The sequence below is a fragment of the Lottia gigantea genome (assembly GCF_000327385.1).
Source record: "Lottia gigantea unplaced genomic scaffold LOTGIsca_13, whole genome shotgun sequence".
NCBI classification, from domain to species: domain Eukaryota; kingdom Metazoa; phylum Mollusca; class Gastropoda; family Lottiidae; genus Lottia; species Lottia gigantea.
This window is the reverse complement of record NW_008707425.1, coordinates 3,185,619-3,207,827: the sequence shown is the minus strand read 5'-3', so window position 1 is coordinate 3,207,827 and position 22,209 is coordinate 3,185,619. Positions and strand designations below refer to the sequence as shown.

The 22,209-nt window shown below is 32.5% G+C and overlaps 2 protein-coding genes across 2 annotated transcripts in view; one reads left to right on the top strand and one right to left on the bottom strand.

The window, feature by feature from the left end:
• Nucleotides 1-126: 126 nt before the first annotated feature.
• On the bottom strand, nucleotides 127-4,850 carry LOTGIDRAFT_212670 (hypothetical protein; the record flags this gene model as incomplete). The annotated part of the gene is made up of 7 exons (XM_009049047.1): nucleotides 4,271-4,850; nucleotides 3,766-4,003; nucleotides 2,697-2,795; nucleotides 1,600-1,676; nucleotides 1,049-1,225; nucleotides 449-554; nucleotides 127-197 (listed from the first exon to the last, which is right to left on the bottom strand). The coding sequence occupies exons 1-7, from the start codon at nucleotides 4,424-4,426 to the stop codon at nucleotides 127-129; spliced, it is 924 nt and encodes a 307-aa protein (XP_009047295.1). The 5' UTR covers nucleotides 4,427-4,850.
• A 9,954-nt stretch (nucleotides 4,851-14,804) lies between these two features.
• The window catches only part of LOTGIDRAFT_230548 (hypothetical protein), a gene marked incomplete at its 3' end in the record, with an annotated part of 29,114 nt that continues 21,709 nt past the window's right edge, over nucleotides 14,805-22,209 (top strand). The window contains exons 1-5 of the mRNA XM_009049046.1: nucleotides 14,805-14,829; nucleotides 18,811-18,997; nucleotides 20,028-20,098; nucleotides 20,908-20,995; nucleotides 21,254-21,463. Of these exons, the coding sequence (XP_009047294.1) occupies nucleotides 18,883-18,997; nucleotides 20,028-20,098; nucleotides 20,908-20,995; nucleotides 21,254-21,463 (484 nt within the window). The 5' untranslated portion in view covers nucleotides 14,805-14,829; nucleotides 18,811-18,882. The remainder of the gene's footprint in view (nucleotides 14,830-18,810; nucleotides 18,998-20,027; nucleotides 20,099-20,907; nucleotides 20,996-21,253; nucleotides 21,464-22,209) is intronic.

Here is a 22,209-nt window from a genome sequence, read left to right as displayed (position 1 = left end):
ATATTCAATTTTTCCTATTTTTGTGTTGATAACTGTAATAAGATGTACAAAAAATTTAACACTTTAAGTGATTCCTTTTCATAATATAATAAATAATAACAGATCAGAAAGCTATCTTAGTTTTTATTATTCACCAGGTCCTATCACAAATGCTGACAGAGCAAATACTAAAAATACCACACCACCTATTAATGTCACTGAAAAATATAATATACATTTCATTTGAAAAAGAGGCAGAAGTAATTAAGATAATTAATGTTCCAAACATGATTACTTCACTGTCCTGTAAATCTGGCTTAAATATTGATAATGCAAAATTGCACCATATTCGATTACTTTTGAAAAAAATGATTCTCATCTGGACTAGTGTACAACAACACTTTTTCATTTTGAGATAAATGAAAGTGATGGATTTGTAAGAAATTGACATGATAAAATAAAACCTGACCTGTTCGTATAGAAATTTTTTGTGCTATCATTCTACCACCAATAACAGCTAAACCTGTACACAGGCCATGTCCTAAAAATCCACCTAACATAACACCATATACATCCTATAACATTATTAACATACAATTATTACAAAATATAACTTTTAAACTAAGTTCACAATATCATTTTCAAGCCTTCTGTTACACAACATCAATTTATCACCTAATATTTACAAAGCTTATGATTAATTAATGTAAAACTATTTTTAACAATGCAACGATGTTGATATTAATGTCTGTGAAACATCAAATGGAAAAAATTCAAAAAGCTTTATATTTTGCAAAGACAATGATTATTGATATTAAACAATCACTGATATCATTATAATGTGCTAATAAACGCACCCCCCCCCCCCCTTAAAATAATCTATACAGTAAGAGCTGCACAGTCCATGTGATTAACAGATACTAGTGAACTGAAGCTATTTAACGATCATATTTCATCCATCTTATTTTTTTTCTCTTCAATAATCAAACTATTTACTGTCATTTACAAGAAGAATGCAAATCAACAACTTTTAGTTGAAGAGAGATTCTTAATCATAAGAGATACTGACCTCACGAGCAGCTAATATAATAGTAGTAATTTGTGACCGATCACCCCATTCAGCTATAAATGTCATCACAAACGCTTGTAAAAATATCGTTGATAATATTCCTTTAAAAAAACTTCTCCCTGGAGTTCTTATAATACCAGATTCCATATCTTGTACAGGCATATTCTGCCTTTCTCTCTAAATATATATTATAGAAATTATTGAACTTATTCTAGCAAATTATTCACTTGAAAGACCTCCAAATTATTTGGACCTGAATTGTCCTTAACAATTTTTGTGAGCACGAAAATTCAAAGATTCCCAAGTATTTACCTTATTTCAAGGTATCTTTTTGTGGTATTTATTCCATTGTTTTCCAATTTGCTATTGAAAATATCTAGACTAAACCAATTGTTTTTCATAACCCCCTTGAAACCACCATTTCTGTGTTTGAGTTCAAGTCCAAATACTTTATTGAATTTTAAGTTTTCAGTGTATCTCAAATTCAAATATGCCAAATACTACATAGTTTATAATGGTAAAATCTCACAAAGGATAAATTATCAACCTACCTCTTCCTCTTTTTTTCTCAGATCAGCTTGAACTTCTTCATATTCTTCTTGTCCTTCATCAGCAGACATATACCATCCTAATAATACAAAATATAGTTTTACATTCCACTTTTATACACCTTGTTGGTTAAGACTGATAATACAATGAATTGTGAAATGAGAAGAATTTTATGCTGACAGTATATATATCTATTTTTTTTCATTAATGTTAAAAGTTTCTTTAACATACACAACATATTAAGGGAACTTGAAGTCTTACATCTTGTATTCAGCCATAGTGGAACCAAAAATCAAAACAGTTCCGGTCAGCCATCATGCTTAAAGATGGGTTCCCTTATTTTCATTTATGAAAATGGAAATACTAATACTTATATGAATAGAAAGTAGAGGTGTTCTTATGACTTGGAAAAACACCAGTTTGTCTCACATGTCCATAATTTAGCTAAATAAGAAGAAAATTACCAACAGAATTCAAATGAGTGACCGATCAAGAGAGGTCAAACAATTTTTTTTTTGTTTATCCAGAGTGTACAAACTTGGACAATTATGATTGGTTAGAACTCTAAATCATATGCAATAATAACATGATGATATGATTAAGAATACGTGATAATTCATTAGAAACACCAATTAATCAAATAGTTTGCTTAATTTGACACTAAAAAATAAGGAAACCCATCTTTAAGCCATTGCTAAAAGTTTCTATTTTAACTAGTAATATTAATTTTTATGAGTGAATGTACTGAAATACAAATAAAATAATTTTTTGCTTAAGAGACTTAACTAGTCTTTAGGTCTATTGCCACAGTGTAGCAACAGCCTTTTAGGTAATTCTGTAATGTGATTTGTTCAGATATGTAGAATTTAGAGCAGATGAGATGGTTCAGATTCCCTCAGATGTCAAATTTATCATGTGGCATAATAAGCTTTCAATCTGACCCCTCAGACAATATCATTCTATTACACAAACTGCAGGATGTTCATCATTCATTGCTCAATAAATATTTGGATTTCTTGTGAATATCCTGCACAAAATCTTGGCACATAACTCTTTGGAGATAATAACAAGGATATTGGACAAAGTAGCTATAACTTACCTTCTTTTAACATTTTTAATCCAAAGATTGCAAATAATATTGAAGATACATAATATGTATAAATTCTAGGTATAACTGTAGTAGCAAAACCCAGTAAAGCTGAAATAGACACATAAAAGTATGATAGTTTTCAATTTTGATCAGACAGCTAATCATATATTTTTGGGTTTCATAACAGCCTTTTATAGTTACAAAAGGAACAGTGCATTGTTTCTCTGTAAAGAGGTTTTTCTAAATTTTTTAAGTGTATTGGGAACACTTATAGCATCAATTTGCACCATTCGAATTTTCAATCAGGCGTTTGTGGTTCCTGCAAGAAAATAATGATGACATCACTAATCGCGAAGGGCCATATGTGATAAAGCATATTTTGCATCAAATAATTATTTTTTGTAGAATTGCAGAAACCAAAAACATCTGATTGAAAATTAAAATAGTCTACAGAAATACTAGAAATATAAAAAAAATTGCATAATTCTTTCAAAAATATCTCATACCGGTACTAGGAATTTTATCCATAATTTCTATATGTTTTTTTTATGTATCACAGAGTAACTTAAAATGATGAGTTGTCATTTTAACATTCAAATTCTGGATATTATGGAGTTGAAGGCTCAAATTTAGCTGTGAAAACTCTTACTGATTAGCATAGCTTAAAAATTCCTGTTTCCAAGACTAAAGTATGATTGGTCAAAAAGAATGGTGCACATGTTCCTTTAATAATCTAACCAAATTAATCTGAAAAGCTATGACAAGAAGACCCCGAGGCTGGAAGTCCTGAGGCTGAAATCAAGATGGTCATTAAGATGTTTGAATACATAATATCAACTGTTATAAAAGACAATAAATAAAAAAACAAACAATTTAATCTATACATCAAATAATTCAGGTGATAACAAAGTTAATTAGCCAAACCAATATATACAATGTAGAGCTTCACTGAATCGATTCTATGAGTATGACACTTCTACTGAAAGCAAGCCATTGAATATCAAACAACATCAATAATCAAATATTGATAATGGTACGGTATACATGGTTAAAACTTAAAAGCCATATAAACACTTACCTGATAATATTGTCATAACAACTAGAGCTCCTAACGCACCAATCAACACTGTCAATCTGGAATGACGCATTGCCATAATAGCAGCAATGAAAAAAGTTTTATCACCCAATTCTGAGACAATAATAACTGATAATGAAGCAATGAAGGCATGGATGAAACCCAAATTGCCTTTGCGTGTACGAATTCCATGGATAATATCTCCAACATCAGAAATATCTTCATGTGAATCTGGTGCATCCTGGAAAATGAAATAATAATAAGAAAAATTGCAGTTTTCAGCAATTAAAACCTTCTATACAAAAGTAAAATATGTCAGTCAAAAATAAGTCTTTGCATCAAGAATCAAGGTTCGAATCTAAAAACAAGAAAAATTAGTATTATGAGGTAACTCCTTAATACATGACCTCAACTATAGATTAATGACAAAAGAAAAAAAGAAACTTCTAAGTCTAATTATTCTTCATTAATGGCACAACTACATATTGAAAAATCTGAAGAAACTCACTGAATCTGGTTTGGAAAGGATATGTCTGTCTGTACTCTGCGACAGACTGGCTTCAAATATAGCGAATAAGGTGATCGCAACACAAATCATAGTCCAAAAAGGTCTAATAAAGGACACAGTTGAAAACATATTACGCATCCTATATTCACAGACCATAAATATTCACAGACCATAAATATTTCACAAATATAAGGTGGTAAGAAAGATTTAAAAGAGTTGACTGAATCCAATGGCAATGCCAAAAGCTATTTGTTTAGTTGTTTAGTAATTTTAAGAATGTCGTAATTTAAGCACTAAGTGAACTACGACAAGAACTTATTCATCTATTTTTGTTAACAATTTCCTTATTCTTTTTTTTCGTGTCAAAAAATTGTTTTTCAACTAGTGTTGAAGGGTGGTCCTCTCTTCACTCCTTCTTCAGCTTCTTCCAAAATCAAATCACTGATATTATTGTGATAAGAAATATAGGCAGGCTAATACTTCACTTCATCTGAATATCTCTAATATAAACTTCATACGGTCATTCATTAAACCAATAAAAGTCAATTCTAACATTTAACAGTACATCTATTCTGTTTCACTCTTTACCAAGGTCTAACTCAATAACTCAGTAATTTTTGTAACGTCGACGGTGCATTACCGGAAGTGATTGAGTTGTGTACGCAACCGGAATTCCTAACTTTTTTATAATGTTTTATATTGTAAACGAAAATTCATTAAAAATTCTTTCTGTACGAGAGGACAGTGGTTTGTGTTACATCTAGTTCAAGTATCAATTTTGTTGTCATGTCAAAAATTGATTGGCCCGAGCTTGTTGGACTGGTAATAATTACTGCTTTATTATTGATTTATTATATAGGCTACACAGATAGATATCACAGGCATCTGTTTCTATCAAAAGTCGATTCTCTCTAAAAAAAATAGTATATACAGTGGTGTAACCTATTTTCGTGGATATAAGGATTCAACACCGAATTTCGTCAAAGTTAAAAAAACGAAACAAAATTTTTATGACTTAGATGTTTCCTCAGATATTCTACAAAATAATTACAATTGGTTTATTTCTATTTTCTTTATGAATCCTTCACTTTGACCCATATTTCATGAGCAACCAACTCGGCAACGGCGGCAGAATGCCTCACCTATTTTCGTGTACAATGTTTGATCTATAAATAAGTCTAGAAAAACACGTTGTATGGATACCGGATGGTATAATTACCTTCTCTTAGTATTTATCTTTAATATCAATTCATTATAACTAGCACAATTCCTTCAAAGAACCACGATAAAAAGAAATAGTGACTGACAAAATAAGATACGTAGCGTGATTTATTGCTAAAAGTCATTGAAACAACATAAGAATACGGTCCACTTCGTGTTCCATAGAAATTTTCTGCTGACACGGAATCCGCTAGTTGATCATGTGATTTCATTCGTTGGACTACATTCTAGCAGACGACACTTGGAATTCCGATTACCGCTTGGGATTATAAGGAAATTCGGCCGATAAAAAATGGTGACGTTTGGTAATAAGTGAAATCCGCCATTTTGTATTTGTCAAAGTATCCATTAATACATTTTACCTTGCTTGAAACTACTGGATTCATTCTACTAGCTGATATTGTAGAGAAAACCCATGTTTATAAGAAAAAACTAATGCGGAGGTCGCGCAAGGTCGCTCATGTAAATTATTAATCGTTTCCGAAAATCCACGAATAATATGTTTCCATGAAATTAGGTTACTTGATTATTACAGTCAAGTAACCTAATTTCGTGCTAACCTATTTTTCGTGCATTTCCGGAAATGATTAATAATTTATATGTGCGACCTCGCGTGACCTCCGCATTTGCTTGTTTTGATAAACATAGATTATGTCTACAATGTCAGCTAGTAGAATGAATCCAGTAGTTTCAAGCAAGGTAAAATGCATTAATGTATACTTTGACAAATACAAAATGGCGGATTTCAGTTATTACCAAACGTCACAATTTTTATCGACCGAATTTCCTTAAAATCCCTAGCTGTAATCGGAATTCCAAGTAGGTAGGTAGGTAGGTAGATGACAAGTTAACGTTCGCTTCCAGCGGATGCTGATATCGCAAACTAGGTTGTTGGTAGTCGTAGTAGTTGGATTGGATCAAATTGGATGATTCTGTGTTGTTGGTTTGGTTGTTGATTCTTCGTTAGATCTGGTCGGATCGAATGACATGACGGTGAAACTCGGCCCTGGATGGTGTGGCGTGAGTTACTCGGTCTCCTTCATTCTTCCAAACTCGTTCTGATCATGTTATTTCTTGTTGATTGGTAGTCGAATGGTAGTCGTTGGTTGGGTTAGATTATCTGTCTGTTAGAAAACTAGAAGACCAGAAAAAAGGAAGTGAGAAAAGAGGGAGGAAAAAAAAGGGGGGGGGGGGAGCTTTCAACAAATGGGGGAAATATGTTCTCTGATGTTTCTGCAATGAATTGAATATAATTAAAAAGTGTTAAGAAGCTTTGAGTATAAAAACTGTTCAAGACAGATTTGGTTATAAAATGGAAGACTAGTTCCATTATCGTATACCAGTGGTCCGTGGGTGGAGCCAAAACATTCTGTATGGTGAATGGTATGCCGTTGGTTTCCAGGTACTCTAGCAGTGGCTTACGAGCGAGTTTCAGTTCAGTGCATTGAATGAGGACATGCGACCTTGTGGCAACGTGGCCGCAGCGACATTTAATGGCGTTGAACTGATGGTCTCGTAGTACGTTGTTGGTCCGGAGTCTGGTTGCCACTTTGCAGATGGCTACAGATGGATGGTTTGGTTTGGTTTGGTATCTTTGGATCAATCTGGTATCTTGCGGTGTCGAGGTTCCGTAACATGTCGGCCCATTTCTGGTTGATCCTAGAAGATACGATACTGCAGAATTCCGAATAGGAGTATTCTACAGGCCCGATATCCCCTAGACTCAGATTTTCCATGGCACTACGGTCTGCTTGACCATTGCCAGGAATGGAGACGTGCGATGGAACCTGGTCGTTGTTGGTTTGGTAGCTGTGGATCATTCTTCTTATTTCGGAAATAACGTCTGACCTGCAATTAGAAGAGGTGAGAAAAATAGATTGGAGGCTGCTTAGCGAGTCGGATAGAATCGCGGCATGCTCCGTGTGACTGACGGACAGACATGCTACCGCGTCCCTAATGGAAAGAAGGTCTGCTGTGAACACTGAACAGTGCGGGGGGATCCTTTTACTAATGCGACTGGGATGCACAAACCGTAACCTGTTGCGGTACTACTCTTGGAACCATCGGTGTAGATCTTCAAATGGTCGGCGTACACGGAATCAATGAGATCAAGAGCGCGAGCTCTTGCTCCCGCTGGGTTCTCGTGCTTGTTGGTACTCTGGATTAGCTGGGTGTTGACTGTCGGGTTGGTAACCTTCTTGGTATTCCAAGAGTCGTTTGCTAGAATATATTCCAACGAATAAAGTCACGTGATCGACTAGCGGATTCCGTGTCATCAGAAAAATTCTATGGAACACACTGTGGGCCGTATTCTTATGTTGTTTCAATGACTTTTAGCAATAAATCACGCTACGTATCTTATTTTGTCAGTCACTATTTTTTTTTAAATCGTGGTCCTTTGAAGGAATTGTCACTAGTTATAATGAATTGAAAATAAAGATAAATACTAAGAGAAGTTAATTATACCACTGGGTATCCATACAACGTGTTTTTCTCGACTTATTTATAGATCAAACATTGTACATGAAAATAGGTGACGCATTTTGGTGCCGTTGTCGAGTTGGCTACTCATGAAATATTAAAAGTGGGGGATTCGTAAAGAAAATCGAAACAAACCAATATTAATTATTTTGTAGAATATCTGAGGAAACATTTAAGACAAAAAAAAATTTCTTTTTTTGTAACTTTGACGAAATTCGGTGTTGAATCCTTATATGCACGAAAATAGGTTAAACCACTGTATATACCATTATAGAGAGAGTCGACTATTGATAGAAACAGATGCCTGTTATAGATATGCCCTATTTCTAAAAATAGTACTTTTAGTCTGTGTGTTGATAAAAAATATAATTTTCACATTTCTCTCTCATAAAATCAACCTGAACTACCAAAGAAATTTTGACTGAAAATTTAACCCTTTAAAAACAAATTTTTAACACAAAATGAGTGCTGCTCTGCTGCGATTTATATTTTTGTCAATGCAGAGAAATTCCAAAACTATATCTACTTAACTCAAATTACCTCGATTTTTTAATTTGGAATAATTTGGCCAAAATGAGTCTATGTTAATCAGTGGACTTACCTGGTGTTAAGGTGAAATGAGAATTTAACTCATAGAAAGCACGGTCCTAAGTCCGAATCAAGGACTATTCATTTAGAAGTGCTGGTTGGCTTAGTAATGTTTTGTTAGTTTTAACAATGGTACCGATACCGACTTGTCCTGTACTATAATAAAGAAAAAGTTGCTTTGTATAAATGTTTTTTTTACCCACTGGGCATATGAAAAATCATGTCATGTATGATAACATAGCTATGGCCATTAAAACAAGTTCGCAACGCATTCTGTGTTTCGTCAACAAATTAACATCACATTTTTATCAAGAAATTAGGTATATCAAATTTTTGTCAAGGCAAGAAAGGTACCATAACTACATAATTTAATAAAACTAAGCAATACTCCAAAAAAACTACAGGTACCGGGTAGGCCTAATTATTGATCAGAAATACAAATTAATGGATTTTTTGTTTCAGTTATTACACCAATTAAGTCCATTGAATATATACGCCTACTTTTAATGGCTTGATAATACATCTCTCTCCCAGACAATTTCCAGTGTAAATGACTTACAGTTCAAACTGATAATTCCTCTATTCATGAATTTCCAAATAATATTCTTTTTATGGCATTTTCATCAACTCCATGTATCAATGCATTATCTATGTTCTTGTTTATGCTTATGATTTATAACAGCCAGTTAAAGAGGCGGAAGACAAAATTAGATCAGATTATAAAAATATAATGGTAAGTATCAGTCCCCCCCACCCCCGATTTTTTTCGGTACAAATTCCTGTTGATAAACGCATATGCGAACAATGTGATTTTTCCTTGGTTGAAGATGAATACCATTTCCTCCTGATGTGATGTGTCCTAAATACAATACCCTTAGGAAAAAAAATAGCACTCCTACCATTTCACATTTAAATATTTCTTTGTCATTTCATGTTCTTTTTGATCCGCTAAATTACAGTTAGGCTCTATAGCTGTTTCTAAATTTATTTATTACGCACTAGAATCCAGAAAAAATAGGGTTTTTTTTATTATAATATTATATGTAAACGAATTACAACAGAATTATTGATATATATTGCTTATTCCTTTGGTGTTTTATTTTTTTATGTTAACTTAGAATGTGGGAGTCTTATTAGACTTAAAATAAAATAGTATTAATTTGCTTGATATAGTCCGTCATAGTGTTGCGCATTATTTTGTTATGATGTTGCTTTTTTCAAACTTGTTCATGTATACACTATATATTTTTTTATAACTATTAATTGATGTCAGTGTGTCATATTCATATCACTTATTATTATGTATTATCTTGTATGCTGCCCAAAGGGCGAAAAATACAATAAATATCTATCTATTAAACTTATGAATGGTGACTGATGAAAGTGCTGCTATAGAATTCAGATGTAGTTACCAATATCATTCTCCATTGTTAAAATCTTCAGGCCTATCATGGTATAGCTGATTTTTCAAGACTATATTTTTAAGCTGAGAAAATTAAGCATTTGTAGTTATGCATTTCATTGTTGAAAAAAAATTTTCTCCAACGAATACCTTTAACAAAAATCTATACTGTACTCTTAAAATATGAATTTCAGATTTGTATTTTGATATATTGTAATTTTTGTTTGTTTCTAGGTTCAAGTAGTACCAGAAAATTCTGGAGTTACTATGGACTATAGGGAAGATCGTGTTAGATTATTTATTAATTCTGAAAGTAAAGTAGCTACAACTCCTGTCATAGGATGATTGAAAGCGAGATCACCAAGAACGTCAATTGTTTAATGTTGTGTAAAGGGTCATCAGCCATTTGTTTTATGTATCAGGGACAATATTGGTTCTATTTGACATAATTTACTCTTAAATAAAAATATAATGAAAAAGCCATAAACGGCACTGAAGTTTACGAACAGTAGCCTACATGTGTTATTATCAGTATGTGACATCAAATCTGAAAATCACGACTTCCATGTATCAGTGTCAAAAAATTTTGATTTGGTTGTTTACACAAACTAAGAGTTAAAACAAAAACTATTATACATGTATTATCGTCAGTGATTTCAAATTATCAAAATTTAATATTCCTTTGAAAAGGAAAGATTATCAGATATATTTTTTAAGTATGTGGGAATGTTCTCAGCTTACCTGATATTAATATGCCCTGCCTTTGATAATAAAACATTTTGATTCTTATTCTTATTAATAGTATTTAATTCTGGACATACTAAATTTTGTGATCACATGTATTTTGATAATGTCCTTAATTCAGTGTTACATTGGGATATGAAGACAGAATTAATAGTAATATATATAATAGTATTACAGAAAAAGACCCATCTAATCAAAATTTGACCAAACTTTCATTTTGTTTTCAATAAGCTAAAGCTTTTAGTTTCACTTAACAACAATCGAATTACACTGGTACAATTCAGAACAGCCAATTAAAAATTAAATTTCAACAACATTTGGCAATCTTATGCTCTTCACAATACACCGATCTGTCCTTTTGTTTGAGTTACATAATCCCAGCACTTGAGAGGGAATAAATTTGATTGGTTGGAGGTATAGTATTAAGAGTGGTTAGCGTAAAAATAAAAGCTTATACAAATATAAACCATATAATTAAGTGATTGACTACAGATATCATATAAAACAAGTTTTCAGTAAGATTGAATGACTGAGTACAGATATCATATAAAACAAGTTTTTATACTCCCACACATTAATGTGGGCGTATATAGCCCCCGCCCCTGTCTGTCTGTCCACAATGTCCACAATTGTTTGTGGACACGATAGAGAGGTGGTTTCTTGATGGATTTTGACGAAAATTGGTGTGAGTGTTTGTAATCACCCAAGGATGAAGCCTATTTAAAATCAGACGAATCGAAAAATATTTACTGTGAGTTATTGCCCTTGTTCTTAAATTGTTTGTGGAAACGATAGAGAGCTGGTTTCTTGATGGATTTTGACGAAACTTGGTGTGAGATTTTGTAATTACTCAAGGATGAACCCTATTGAAAATCAGACGAATCGAAAAATATTTACTATGAGTTATTGCCCTTCTTCTTGAATTGTAAGCTGTAAACAAAACCCATGAATTATGAAAATTTTACTCTCAGAAACATTCATTTACTGATAACTCTTGTCAACCTCCCGGACAAATTAGCTGTCATTACAAATGTGGGCGTATTACGATGGCATCGATATTTTTGATATTATTAAATGATTAAGTACAGATTCACATAAAACAATTTTTCAGTGTTAGAGTGAGATTGAGATTTAAAAATCCCAATAAAAGCACTGGCCTAGGTCAGAAATCAGAGATAACTTTTGATTATCATAAGGTGTTTTTTAGTAACAACTAACTGTTAGTAAAATTCATATAAGAAAGAACCGATATAGCGGTTTCATAAAGAGTTCAAAAGAAAATGACTGAAGGTTGAATATTTCATACTGGTGAATGTTACTGTACTGCTAAATATTTTTATTCAAAATCAAAGCTGCCAGTGGGCGTATATTACCTTGCCTGGCAAGCTATCTTTAATATTATTAAATGATTGACTAGTGATTATAAAGAGATAGTTTGCTAGGCAAGGTAACATACGCCCACTGGCAGCTGTTAGAGATGATAACTAAATTATTGACTAAAGATATATATCTTCATAATAATACCAAATTTCTCATATTGAAGATATCCATTATGCATTTGTAGTTCAATATCCCTGAATATCTCATCAATTTAGGGTCAGTTATGCTGAGATTTTCCACAAATCGTTTTAAAGCAATAGCAATAACACAGAAGCGTTGAATTATCACACTCCTCTCGTGTCTGAAATTTTCAAAGATATATAAAAAGTAATCATCAAATTCAAACTATTAAGGTCTCCTCTACACAGACAAATTTGAACTTTACTGAGATCTCATTAATATATATCTGCATACCAGATTTAACATAGATCCGATAAAAACTGTAGCCACCATCGTGTTTACAAGTCAAATTTGATTTATTTTTACTAAGTCAAGGGCAATAAAACAAAAATCGTTCATCGAAAAATCGTCAAATTAGAACTTCACCGTCGTATTACCAATCCCAAATGAAATCAAAATCTTAGCAATTTTCTCTTTCACGGTAGACTTGACCCATTGAACAATGTCCATTCGCATAGATTTCTTAATATAAATGTATCATGTTATATCAATAAATTAATCGATTTCTAAGTTAGATTTCAGGGAATACTTATTTCAGGACTGGTGCCATGGTTATATACAGTATATTATATAACATGCAGTGTATGTTTGTGTGTGTGTCTTTTCAACTAAAACCATACTAATGACTAACTAATTTTCACATAATTAATAGACTTATCTATTGCTCTGTGACCTAGGCCAGTGCTTTCATTGAGACTCGTCTCAATACACCCGAACACCAAGTTTCATTACAATCAAATGAAAACTGTAGTCTCTCTTGTGCCCACAAGAAATGTTGACGGACCGACGTGGGCGTATAACAAGTTTTTAATATTAATGATTGACTACAGATATCATATAAAACAAGTGTTCATTATCATTAACTGATTGACTACAGATATCATATAAAACAAGTATTAAATATTATCAAATTAAACACTACGGTAGTTCGTATACCACATCATATATTTTTTTTAAATTTTGAATTAAAAAACTGGAATATAATTACAAAACATAATTTTGAATTGAAAACTTGTATTTTCACCCGGGTGAAAATTCCAGACTTTGGAATTAAAAACTTGAATTTCCACCCGAGTGAAAATTATTTTCACCCATTTGATAATTCTAAAATTTTTAATTAAAAATTAATTTTCACCCGGGTGGAAATTCAAGTTTTTAATTCAAAATTCTAGAATTTTCACCTGGATGAAAATGAAAGTTTTTAATTCGAAAATCAGAAGAATCGAAAAATATCTAGTATGGGTTATTGCCCTTGTTCTTGAGAACGCGTTCAATTTTTATCTCGTCAACACTCTAGAAGGGACAATTCTTGATGGATTTTGACACAATATGATGTGAGTGTTTGTTATCACCAAAGGATGAACCTTATTCAAATCGAAAAATGTTACATTGGAGTTATTGAGCTCTTTCTTGAAAACGCTTTCAAATTTTAGCTCTTAAACACTTAAATGCATAATTCTTGCCGGATTTTGACAAAACATGGTTTTATTATTCAGTACCAGGTTGAATATTTGTCTTCTAGAGTTTTCACGAGCTCAAAATTGAACACGTTTTCAAGAACAAGGGCAATAACTCATACTCAATATTATTCAGTATCGCCCCAAAGAGTTCAAAAGAAGTGTATGACTGAAGGTTGTATAATTCATACTGGTAATTGATTTTGATTACTGTAAATTGATGAGATATTCAAAGCTGTTGAACTACAAATGCATTATGAAGAATTTTTTTTCCTATAAGCATGCATTACATGCGTCGATAATTAGAATTGGAGATGAGGTCATATAGACATCTAGAGGCGTGTATTGTATAATAAGCCCGGTATGGATGTTTTTACGTGCGAAGTATATAAAAAAAAGTGCTTTGTGAAGCTTATAAAAAAAAGTGCTTTGTGAAGCTTTGTGGGTTGACATCCTTGGATGTTGGAAATGAGAAGGGTTCAAAATAGATCAAAAAACTTCATTATGATACATTGCTCAATCCTCGGCAGTTTCCGTAAACCATGCGTAATCTGTTGCAGAGCTTTAGTGTAACTTTCAAAAAGACCGTTTGTGATCATGATATTGAAAAACAAAGTGACAACTTTTAATATAACTGTAACTTTTTATTGTAATATTGTGCATAAAGTATGTTTGTATACAAAGGATTGTTGGAAAAAACGATTCATCTTTCTCAATCTCATTAATTTATACAGCACCACCAAATTTAGCATTGCACGTGCAATGGTTATTACATTTAACACGAAGGCCATTCCCCCATCTGTCACACCTCTTTAAATCATGCTATAAGTAATTTATAGCACGTTTTCTTTCGTTGACCGTTTAAAACGGTTAACTCATGACAACTGTGCTTTAAATATTACCTATGACTCTATGGGCAGGCGTGAAATTTCGACCCTCTCACCATGACAGTCTTTGGCTATATTTTACGTTCTTCGGCTGTCTTTTACGTTCTTCGGCTGTGAAAAGGCGGAACAGGGTCAACATGGCTGACGGAAGCCTTTTTGTGGGCGTCAACAACAAGCCTATTTGTAAATGATTGCTCTATTTACAGTTTCCAGCCCATGGTTTGTACTTTACTATGCAACTTGGACATTAAGTTGGTTATTAATGCATCAAGGATTTTCACTGATTTTTGCCTACTTTCTTCTCAACGCAGACTGTGCCGACATTTATCATTTTAAAGGTTCTTAAGAGATGCGGCATTGGGTGGTTGATTTTAGCCTTGAATACATGTAAATAGTCGTCAGAAGAAAATATTATAATTCCATTAAAAATACTTCAAACTAGGTATTTTACTCACTATTTCTAATATGTCTTTTCTATAAGCTTATAGTAGCAATGCAAATGGGAAGTAGAAATAATTAAAATAAAATAATTTTGTTCTTGTAAATGGGTTATGATGTACTACTACTAGTACAGTGGTGTAACCTATTTTCGTGGATATAAGGATTCAACACCGAATTTCGTCAAAGTTAAAAAAATGAATTTTTATACGCCCAGACATAAGATGGGCGTATATTGTAATCACCCCGTCGGTCCGTCCGTCCGTTCAGATTTGGCTCGTGCTCACTCTACAGGCTACAGTTCTTTATGGATTCTTTTGATTTTTATTTTGTGTGTCAATGTCATTATGAAGATGATCCCTATTGATTTTCGTGATGATCGGATAATTTTTCACCGAAATATCGTGTCTGACTTGACGTTTTTCTCTATTAGCTATATTGTGCAACTCGTGCTCACTCTACAGGCTATAATTTTTTACAGATTCTTTTGATTTTTATTTTGTGTGTCAATGTCATTATGAAGATGATCCCTATTGATTTTCGTGATGATCGGATAATTTTTCACCGAAATATCGTGTCTGACTTGACGTTTTTCTCCATTAGCTATATTGTGCAACTCGTGCTCACTCTACAGGCTACAATTTTTTACAGATTCTTTTGCTTTTTATTTTGTGTGTCAATGTCATTATGAAGATGATCCCTATTGATTTTCGTGATGATCGGATAATTTTTCACCGAAATATCGTGTCTAACTTGACGTTTTTCTCTATTAGCTATATTGTGCAACTCGTGCTCACTCTACAGGCTACAATTTTTTACAGATTCTTTTGATTTTTATTTTGTGTGTCAATGTCATTATGAAGATGATCCCTATTGATTTTCGGATGATCGATAATTTTTCACCGAAATATCGTGTCTGACTTGACGTTTTACTCTATTAGCTATATTGTGCAACTCGTGCTCACTCTACAGGCTACAATTCTTTACAGATTCTTTTGATTTTTATTTTGTATGTCTATGTCATTATGAAGATGATCCCTATTGATTTTCATGATGATCTCTCGATTTTCATCATGATCGGATAATTTTTCACCGAAATATCGTGTCTGACCTGACGTTTTACTCTATTAGCTATATTGTGCAACTAACTAATACTAATACTAACAAATAGTATTGTTTCTATTTTCTTTATGAATCCTTCTCTTTGACCCATATTTCATGAGCAACCAACTCGGCAAGGGCGGCAGAATGCGTCACCTATTTTCGTGTACAATGTTTGATTTATAAATAAGTCTAGAAAAACACGTTGTATGGATACCGGGTGGTATAATTAACTTCTCTTAGTATTTATCTTTAATATCAATTCATTATAACTAGTGACAATTCCTTCAAAGAACCACAATTTTAAAAAAAAAATAGTGACTGACAAAATAAGATACATAGCGTGATTAATTGCTAAAAGTCACTGAAACAACATAAGAATATGGTCCACTTTGTGTTCCATAGAAATTTTCTGCTGATACGGAACCCACTAGTTGATCACGTGACTTCATTCGTTGGACTACATTCTAACAGACGACACTTGGAATTCCGATTACCGCTTGGAATTATAAGGAAATCCGATAAAAAATGGTGGCGTTTGGTAATCACTGAAATCCGCCATTTTGTATTTGTCAAAGTAACTATAATAAATTTTACCTTGCTTGAAACTACTGGATTCATTCTACTAGCTGATATTGTAGAGATAACCCATGTTTATCAAAACAAGCAAATGCTGAGGTCGCGCAAGGTCGCACATGTAAATTATTAAACATTTCCGGAAATCCACGAATAATAGGTTTCCTCGAAATTAGGTTACTTGACTGTAGTTGGAAAAAGTGAAAACAAAACCAAAAAATATTGAAAAATAAAAAAGTTATGCAATATTTAAGGTCTTTAAGAAGTGGGCTTGGCAAATGAAAATTTTTCTCTTTTTCGTTGAAATACAACCCGATCGCATAATTGGTCATTTTTGATTATAACATCTTGAAAAATCTACATGGAAAAATATTCATATCTTCTCTCGATGAAAAACTTTACAGAATTAAAATATCTTGATTAGTCTTTGAGATATTCCATGATGAATGGGGTAAATATTGGAGAAATATGGTTGTTATTTGTATGATTTCTTCACACTCATTTTATAAGTGATATACGGAACAAGTCATTAGAAGATTAAAACTATTTTATAATACATGTAACTTAATTACAATTTAATTTAAAGACAATAGGTAATTTTCATAATATCATGAGTTCCTACATTCCCAAATCTGAATTGGTAAAACACACACATAGGATAGGCCTACCAAATAATGATAAAGTGAAAGTAGACCTGATGATCAAATAATTTAAATAATATGAAATTATCTGCTCAAAATATACCAGTACTTAAAATTAAGAAATGATAGTTTTAAATCATTTATGAGTTTAGTGTTTCATATAAACTGAAATTGCTTGAAATCAACTTCAATTTTTCGCATTTGTTACGCTTCAAGAGTGTTCCAAAATGGCCGCCATTATCACCCTTTTATGCTGGAAATTTATATTTCACCGTTTTGGCTAAGTTTTAATGCCGATTTTTTTAGTATTAATTAAATATAGGAACCTAAAATATATTCTCAATGGGGTCTCATATAGGAAATCGAATTTTAACACACTTTTGTGGTTATGTCACTCAACCTAATAATAATAATAATAATAGTTCTCTTATATGGTGCATATTACTTTTCAGTTCCTATTGCGCTTTCGATCAATAAATTTCTGTGAATGAAGTAATACTCAAGAATCATTAAATAAGAAATATTTTATGTTTTTCTTGAAGGTGTCAATAGATTTTGAAAATCGCAATTCTGATGGTAAACTGTTCCATTGTGCAGAGTAAGAGAAAGCTCATTTGGTGATTTCGAGGTTAACTGATGGCACACTTAATAAACACTGACTTAAGGTTCTTGTTAGATTTGAAAATTCGATCAGTTGTTTAATGTATGTTTGAGATTTTTTGTTTATGGCTGTAAGTTTGTAAAAGTATTTTAAATTCAATTTGTTTTTTCACTGGTAACCATTTCCTGGTGTTCGTTAAAAATCGAGCCGCTGAATTTTGGATATGTTGTAGTTTTTCTATTTGGTATTCTGGAAGTCGGTGAAAAAGGGCATTGTGATAGTCCAATGTAGTTGTGATGAAGGCATGGATTAGATTTTCTTTGGCGGTTGAAGTTACACATTTCCCAATCTTTGATATTTGTTTTAGAAGGTAGAAAGCGGTAGAATAGGTGGAGTTAATATGGTGTTTGAAGGACAGATTAGAATCAATCACTGACCTGAAAAAATTCAATTCAAAGGTTAATAGATCCAGTCAGAATCGAGAATTTGTTGGATGTGATCTAATTAACTTCTTGGAAATTATGGAATTATATATTGTCCAATTTTGCTCATGTTTTCTTCATTGTAATTCTTTTAACAAGAAGAAAATACTAGCAGGTGAAAAAATTACATTAGCTCTGATGTTAATTGAAATTTGCTATTTTGGTTGCTATTGTTAGATTGATTTGATTCACGGGAACCTTTTGTTTTTTGCTACCTGTGCAGCATTGTAGCATGTAGGCTGTTATCATAGAACAGTGCTATACTGTGTTCTCATGTCACTGATATAATTTTTCTTTGCATGACATTCAACAGATTATCAAAAAGCTTACAGCATCTGATGGCTACTTTGTTGATTTTCAGAATGTTAAACATTGAAGAGACAAAGTTAGAAGATGCACTTATTTACTAACAAGAGCACATAAAGAATTTGATATGAGGTTTAATTCGAAGGAGTTGGTGCATATGGCACAGAATGGAGTGAATTTTGATAAGGAAGGGGTGTTATTGATGAAAGAAAGACAAGATACTTTGTTAAAGAAAAGAGAAGGTTAGAATAAACAATATATCTGCCTTTTTATAGGCCCACATGGAAATGTGGACGTATATATCCGTCGCGCCTGTCCGTCCGTCCACATTTGTTGTATGCATGATAGAGGCTACAGTTTTTATCTGATCTTGATCAAACTTAGTATGCATGTATATATTGATGAGATCTCGGTCAAGTTCGAAATTGGTAATAATCGGATGAATGGTTTCAGAGTTATTGTCCTTGACTTAGTAAAAACGCATTAAATTTGGCTTGTATGCACGATAAAGGCTGCAATTTTTATCCAATCTTGATGAAACTTAATGTGCACTTATATGTTGATAAGATCTCTGTCAAGTTCGAAATGGGTAACGATCGGGTTAACGGTTTTGGAGTAATGGCCCTTGATAGAGACTACATTTTTTATACGATCTTGATGAAACTTCGCATGAGATCTCAGTAAAGCTTGAAATTAGTAAAAATCGGATGATTGGTTTCACATATTAAACCACTACAGACTTTGTTATCATTTCTGACAGCTGGTAGTGTGCGTCTGTTACCTTGCCTGGCAAGCTATCTTTTTATATGCTCACATGTAATGTAGAGAGTATATTGGCATCACCCATGTTGTCAGTCTGACTGTCCATTGAGAATTCTTGATGGATTTTGACAAAACTTGGTAAAGGTCTTAATTATCACCCAAGGATAAACCATTTTGAAAATCAGAAAAATATCTAATATCAGTTATTGCCCTTCTTTTTAAAACATTACGGTAAACATTAAAGTATGAGTTATTACCCTAATCACATGTTAATTTTTTACCTTGTCAATACTGTACTCTATAATTCTTGCCCGATTTTGACAAAAATATTATTCATTATCACCCCATAAAAGTACATAAGAAGTATATGACCGAAGGTTGAATAGTTCATAATTAATGGTGATTGCTACTGTACTGCCAAATATTTAAAATCCAAGCTACTATTGGGTGTATATTACCTTGCCTTGCATGCTGTCTTTTACCTCAATATTTTGTTATTTTTTTTTTCAGCATATGTTGAAAGATATTTTAGACTAAAAGGAAATTTGCTGTTTTATTTCAAGAACAAAGACTCTATTCAAGTAAGATTAGTTTTGCTTGGAAGGGGAATGCAGTACGTTGTAAATTAGCTTTCACCCCTGTCCTGGCTGTCTGTCCATCTGTTCCTGCACATTTCTTGTAAACACGATAAGGGATACAGTTTTTATCCAATCTTAAAGAAACTTGGGGTGTATGTGATCTTGGTCAAGTTCAAATTTGGTTCTTTTTGCCTAAAAACGTGTCTAATTTGGTCTGTAAACATAATTGAGGCTACAGTTTTTATCCGAACCTAATATAACTTACTTTGATGTTTTTATTGATAAGATCTCGGTCAAGTATTTGGCTAATTGTTTAGTTATTGCCCTTGATTTAGTTAAAGTGCACTTAATTTGGCTTGTAAACATGTTGGGGGCTACAGTTTTTATCCATTCTTGATGAAACTTCGTATGCAGGTATATATGAGATCTTAGTCAAGTTCGAGTTTCTCAATGTTGATGAGACCTTGTTAGTGTGTATTCGGTGATACCTTGTTATATATTTTTAAAAATTTCAGACACGAGAGGAGTGTGATAATTCAATGCTTCTGGGTTATTGCTATTGATTTGAAAATATTTTGTGGAAAAACTCAGCATAACTGACGTGACTGGCTGTGTCTACAAATGCATTATGAAGATCTTTAATATGAGAAATTTGCTATTATTATGAAGATTTTTATGGTATTTATGGTTGTTTCTGACAGCTGCCTGTGGGCGTATGTTACCTTAGATGGCAAGCTATGTTTTGTCATGTATTAATATCAATTCTTGTTATATTTTGATATATATCTAATTAAATTTATTCTTCATTATAGAAATCAGAGCCATTGGGATTAATGATATTAGAAAGATGTACTGTTGAATTAGAATCTAAAGAAGAAATACCTAATGCGTTTGTTATGGGTAAGAGTGATGTATTGATAATAATTTAATTTATGTTTTAGCAATTAGGTTTTAGATATATATCAGTTAACATCATAATTTGTACACTTGCAGTAATGCGTTTTTATGTCTATTTGTGTAAAATATAATATATTCAAGATATGATGTAATTAATTTGGAGTCAGTTCTAAATGTTGGTGTCTAGTTTCTGAAATCGCTATTTAAAGAAACATTTGTCCTGTAGAATTAGTAACTATAATTAAATAATATTTATTACAGTGTTTGAAGGAGAAAACAATGTGTTTAAATTTGCTGGTGTTTCTGAAGATGATAGAGATGACTGGATAAAGAGTCTACATATAGCCAGTTATGAGTGCCTGAAAATGCAGCTTGAGAGTCTGACTGATCAACTACAAGGCAAAACTGGTAGTAATCCATTCCCACAACAACCTCAAGCTCATTCTGGAGTAGATTTAGACAGTCATTCGGGTGCGAACTAAGTCTTATTTTCTCCTCAGCTATAATACAGCATGTTTTTATGGTACATTTTCATACTTTTACTTCCTTGATTTAATCTTTCATTTTATCATGTTAATCTAGAATCATAGTCCTCTCTCAAGTAATCAGGTTTGGCTTTATATTTTCATTACATAATTATTCTGCTCACTGCTTTAGAAGCACTGCTATTTATCACTAACATTATACTGTAGTTAAGCATGGTTAGAGTTTACCAACATAGGCTATCATAGACATAAATCATTGCCAATTGTTACCTCTTGATTCTTGGATGTATGTTTTCGTTTGCATTTCCATTCATTTGACTGTCTGCAGGTTTGTCTTCCAATTGGCCTATCACATTTCTGTGTACCTTTTAACATACATTTTGAATTTTTCGAGTGTGGTGCAAAGGTATTTGTGCTCATCCCAGTACTACTCATGTTAATGTTTCGAATCTTGCCCTCATGAACTCTAAAAGCTTTGCTGGACTATACTTTTCTGAGAATTAATAAAAAGTGAAGTTTTTAAGAATGTTGTGGACTGTATTTTGATTTGATGTCTCATTCAGACTCATTGCTATATCATTATAATAAAGTCTTTGAATGGCATTTAGCAATTGTGAGTACGCTATATAGACACAGCTTTATGGAATAAAAATCACTGGTTAAAGTTTTATCGTTGTGAAGATGGTGTGTAACATGGTGCCTAAGACTCTTAACTTCTAGCAATTCAATGGT